Source organism: Myotis brandtii, unplaced genomic scaffold (genome assembly GCF_000412655.1).
Source record: "Myotis brandtii unplaced genomic scaffold, ASM41265v1 scaffold618, whole genome shotgun sequence".
NCBI lineage: Eukaryota > Metazoa > Chordata > Mammalia > Chiroptera > Vespertilionidae > Myotis > Myotis brandtii.
Window position 1 is genome coordinate 106,570 of NW_005370354.1, and position 5,259 is coordinate 111,828.

General features: G+C 41.7%; 1 protein-coding gene across 2 annotated transcripts in view; it reads left to right on the forward strand.

The window, feature by feature from the left end:
• The first annotated feature begins 859 nt into the window (after positions 1-859).
• HACD4 (3-hydroxyacyl-CoA dehydratase 4) overlaps positions 860-5,259 on the forward strand; it is a 43,560-nt gene continuing 39,160 nt past the window's right edge. The window contains exons 1-2 of one of the 2 annotated variants that reach the window (XM_014528098.1): positions 860-959; positions 3,879-4,006. In XM_014528098.1, coding sequence (XP_014383584.1) covers positions 929-959; positions 3,879-4,006 — 159 coding nt within the window. In that variant the 5' untranslated portion in view covers positions 860-928. Of the gene's footprint in view, positions 960-1,696; positions 1,787-3,878; positions 4,007-5,259 lie in introns of those variants that run through there. The other variant, XM_014528099.1, reaches the window with a different exon arrangement.

A 5,259-nucleotide genomic window follows, 5' to 3' on the forward strand; every position in this document is an offset into this window, starting at 1 on the left:
CGTCCCCCCCCCTCCCCCTCCCCCCGTCAGCAGCTGCAGGGCGCCCCAGCAACACACAAAGCTACTCTGCATCTGCTTTCTAGCCCCCTTGCCTTACTTTTCAGAGGTCCCCCATCCCCAACGAGAAGAAAACCTTGTCTCCGCGGACAGGGCCACTCCCACTACCCTTCGGAACCCCCGGGAACACTTCACACAGCGCTTGTCTGGACGCCCTCAGGGGCTAATCTGCCAATCATCGCTGGGTCGTCTCTCCAGCAACGCAGCTTGACTTCCCTTTTCTGGCCCAGCCACCAAACTGCCTTCTATGTGTGTCTGAAGGAAACATCTGCTCTTGCCACATAGGAGCCAGCGGAGAGATACTGACCCTAATCACATAATGCACCCAAGTCAGGCGTGCCCAGTGACCGAATTACCCACCATGTGGGAATGCCGCCACCACTACTCCCCTTTGTAACTGGAAACCAGTCATCTCTGCACTTACAACTCATATTGACCAAGCACATCAACCCCTTCCCCAGATTCCCCCACCTCCCAAATACTCAAGGCAGCCATTGCAATGCTTACTGTTATCCCTTGGTGAGCAACAGGTTAGAACTTTATCAAAGATGAGGTGGATTTTGAAATAGAGCCATGTTTTGCTTTAAGCAATTCGGGATACTCATTAGTGGATCCTGTGTGCTATGGTCCCTTTCGAAATCTGGTGTGCATTAGAGTGGTAACCAAATAAAAGACTGACAGGGAATAATTTTCTCTTGTTTGCTCAGGTTGGTCAGTAGGATAGTTCAGTGTCATGTGTATTATGTTGAAAGGATGATTATAAAGAAAGTGTTTAATGGTATTTTTCTGTATTTATAGGTACAGGAAGAATGTCTATCTTTTCATCTACTACTTAATCCAGTTCTGTGGCCACTCATGGATATTTACAAATATGACAGTCAGATTCTTTTCGTTTGGAAAAGGTAAAACTCTAAGACACTTTTTGATTTTTTACCTTTTAATCCTTGTTTTTGCCTAGACTTATATTAATTTTTTGGTCTATGGGTTTACCTAAAATCCTCTACTCCTCTAAATTTAGTGACCACAGTTTTCAGAAAACATACTTCTTGTTTAGTACATAAAGCAAAACCTTTTTGGAGATGAGGGTAAGATGAGGAAAAGGGATTTGGCTTCCCCCTGAGTGGGCAGTTTGCCCTGAAAATCTAGACCTGGCATTGGGGTGATGGGGTGATGCCATCTCTCTCTTCCTTTTTGGTTCTGCACCAACCTTAGCAGATTTGGTGGGTTTGGAGAAAATATGTAAATACCAGTACCTATAACAGTTTGTGTAGAGAAATCAGGAATTAACCAAATTCTTCCCTTAGTCTTTATTCCCCAGGTTTAAGGTAACTACTAATAAACGAAAGAGAAGCTTTATATTCCTCAGGTCTTTATTTTCCCCTTAAGGATTAGTGTGTCCCTAAGAAAATGACACACTTATAGGTGACTCATCACTTATATGGGAGTTGGCATTAATGGTTTAAATCATAAGCTTCTTCAGTTTCCTCAAAAGTAAAGATTTAAAAATAGCATTTCAGTTTTCAAAAAAAATGACTATGAAAATAACATTCATGTTCCATCCCCACATGGGTAAGTGTCATCACAGTTTACAACTGTTGGTTGACTTGACAAGTTGAGCAACTGCTCATTTCAGCTAAAAAAACAAACATGTAGACTGTATCTGGGAAAAGTCATGCTGTGCTCATCAATTCCAACTGCTGTATCATCAGGAAATTAATTAACTTTTGAGGTACCATAAACTATTTTATGTTGCTTTTTTTTGTTATTGCAAATCTGCAGAAAAATTCTTGTCTTTCTTGTGGGAGGCAGCACGCACAGGTCTACACCCTATGCCTCCATCTTGGTTCTCCTTCTTGTCTTTCTTAAAAACTTCCAAAGGCTCAAATTTCAACTGAGTGCTGGGGGTCTTCAAGCAGAGGAAAGCACAGGCAATGGGAAAACTCCCTGTTATTTTTAGAAACACACACACACACACACACACACACACACACCCATCACTTCTAGGCCTTGGAAGTTGGCTGTGGCTGTGGCTTTGTGGGCATCTCACAGGCCATTCAGAGCACAAGCTGAAAGCAATGAACTTTTTCTTATGCTGCCTATTTATCATCAGCAGTCTATTTCTTAATTTTTATCCTACCGTTATATTTATAAAAGCTACTTATTAAAGAAACATAACATATTCATATGGAAGACAGACTGAAAACGACTAAGTGGGGGTTCAGTATAATTCTTGAATCAACATATAAATCAAGTAAGCAGCTTATAGTAATCTAATCACCCGAGCCAGCACCACCTGCTTCCTTCCTCCTCCGTGGAACTGTGTAATTGACGAGGCCATATCCTGGCAAGTGCAGGCTGGTGGGTACGAGAAGGACTGTCTCGGCCTCAGAACTCGCCTGTGAAATGGGGAGGATATGAACCGTGTCCACCTCATAGAGCTGCTGAGATGAGAAACCCTTTGTGCTCGATGATAATTTATGATCACTAGGCAGTAAAGATAGCAGCATCTTCCGTAGAAGTTTCTTACTATGGCAGGATTTCATTTTAAAATTTAAACCAACATATTTGTCCTACTTAGAGGAACATTTTCCCCTCCCATTTCAGCCCTCTCCAAAATTGGTTTTTCATGTGGGCCCTCTGCAATGCATACTCCAAAGGTTCCCTCCAGAGGTCCGAGTTCCGGTGCTTAAAACTAACGAAGGTTGAAGAGCAGTGGTCGGCAAACTCATTAGTCAACAGAGCCCCCAGAGGTCCGAGTTCTGGTGCTTAAAACTAACGAAGGTTGAAGAGCAAACTCATTAGTTAACAGAGCCAAATATCAACAGTACAACGATTGAAATTTCTTTTGAGAGCCAAATTTTTTAAACTTAAACTATATAGGTAGGTACATTGTTATTAACTCAATTAGGGTACTCCTAAGGCTTAGGAAGAGCCACACTCAAGGGGCCAAAGAGCCGAATGTGGCTCATGAGCTGCAGTTTGCCGACCACGGGTAGGGGAAGGTTGAAGAGGGTAAAGGGGACCAAATATATGGTGACGGAAGGAGCTTAGACTTTAGTGATGGACACACTACAGGGTATGCCGGTATCATACTAGAAAGATGTACACCTGAACCTGATGTTCTTAACCAATGTCACCAAAATAAATGTAATAAAAAAAAAACCTAACAAAAATCCAGAGAACTTGCCCTAACTGGGTTGGCTCAGTGGATAAAGCATCAGCCTGCGGACTGAAGGGTCCCAGGTTCGATTCTAGACAAGGGCATGTACCTTGGTTGCGGGCACATCCCCAGTAGGGAGTGTGCAGGAGGCAGCTGATCGATGTTTCTAACTCTCTCTCCAGAGAACATAAAGTATGTATAGGACATACATACTGGATATACATAGATGTTATCTGCTATCATGCCCTCATTAATGTCATTTCTATAAAGCTCCTCTGAAATCATATTTTTCCCTTTCTCATTTTCTTGTCAATGGAAAAGCTGTGAGCACAGCTGCTGCTTTAATAAGCTCACCTCCAACCAGTTTACATTTGATGTAGTCTCCTGTAGCTGGTTACTTTTATATGGGAGTTGCTTTCTAATCTCATACATGGGAAATAAAGGCTATAGCTTTGGCCATGGAGCCAAATTTTTTCAAGTTTTACTTCTTTTTGGAAGAGAAGCCATTAAAATATAATATGAAGCACTTTCTTCAATTGCATAATCTTAATAATGTAATAGTCTATTTGTAAAGAATCTCAATTTTATTTAAAAGTGCCGTAGAGATGTGTGTTGTGCTCTAATTTTGACCATATCTGTATTTTTAATTCCCCGGACACAGATTCGATGGTTGACACTTTCTATGCTATTGGACTTGTGATGCAACTTTGCCAATCCATCTCCCTCTTGGAGTTGTTGCACATCTATGTTGGCATTGAATCAAACCTTCTTCTCCCTCGGTTTCTGCAGGTAGGTTTTAATCACATTATTATTATTGAATCGGTTTCATACTTAACTTGTTCTATTTATGGCCTCTCTTAACTTTATGGCAGTTAAAAAGCAAACCCTTGCAAACTTGAAACCCAAATCACTAATAAGGAGAATTCCATGAAAAAATTACCTCATCCTCAAACACTGCACCTTTAGAAGAACCAGTTGGAAACATTTGGGGCAATGAGGCTGTTGCTCTCTGCGACACTGCAGTCTCCTCTCCTGGGGGCAGATTTCACTTCACTTCCCGTTCTGCCTCTGCCAGGGCCCTGGGCAGGGTGGGACTGAGGAGAGGCATTGGGTTGGAGAGACATTCAGACTTGGATTTGATGCCTGGCTCCTCTACCTGCCATTAGGGGATCATATCACCCACAACCACGGGGCTGTTTGGGGGAAAGGATGCCACTCACAATACCTGGCAAAGAATAGATGATCAAAAAAGAAATCTATTCTACATTTTTTGAGAAACCTCTGTACTATTTGCCATAAAGGCTGCACCAATTACATTCTCACCAGCAGTGTCTGAGGGTTCCTCTTTCCACATTCTTGCTGACACTTTTTATTTCTTGTCTTTTTTATAACAGCCATTCTAATGGGTGTGAGGTGGTATCCCATTGTGGTTTTGATGTGAATTTTCCTTACAACTAGTGATGTTAAACATCTTTTCACATGTCTGTTGGCCATCTGTATGTATTCCTTGCAAAAGTGTCTATTCAGGCTCTCTTCCCAATTAAAAATTTTTTTATCTTTATTGTTAAAAGTATTACAGATGTCCCCTTTCCCCCACCCATTGACTCCCTCCATCCTACTCCCATCCCCATAGGCCTTCACCACACTATTGCCTGTGTCCATGGGTTATGCATGTCTACATGTAAGTTCTTTGGTTAATCTCTTCCTGACCCACCCTCCCCCCTTCCCTCTGAGATTCATCAATCCATTCCATGCTTCCATGTCTCTGGATCTATTTTGTTTGTCGATTTATTTTGTCCATTAGATTCCACATATAAGTGAGGTCATGTGATAATTGTCTTTCTCCGAGTGGCTTATTTTGCTTAGCATAATACTCTCCAGGCTCCTCCATGCTATCTCAAAGGGTGAGATCCTTCTTTTTTGCAGTTGCATTGTATTCCATTGTGTAAATGTGTCACCCATTTTTTAAAATTTATTTTTATTTTTTTATTGTTTAAAGTATCATAGATAGTAGTACCTATGTCTCCTCCCCCCCCATTGAC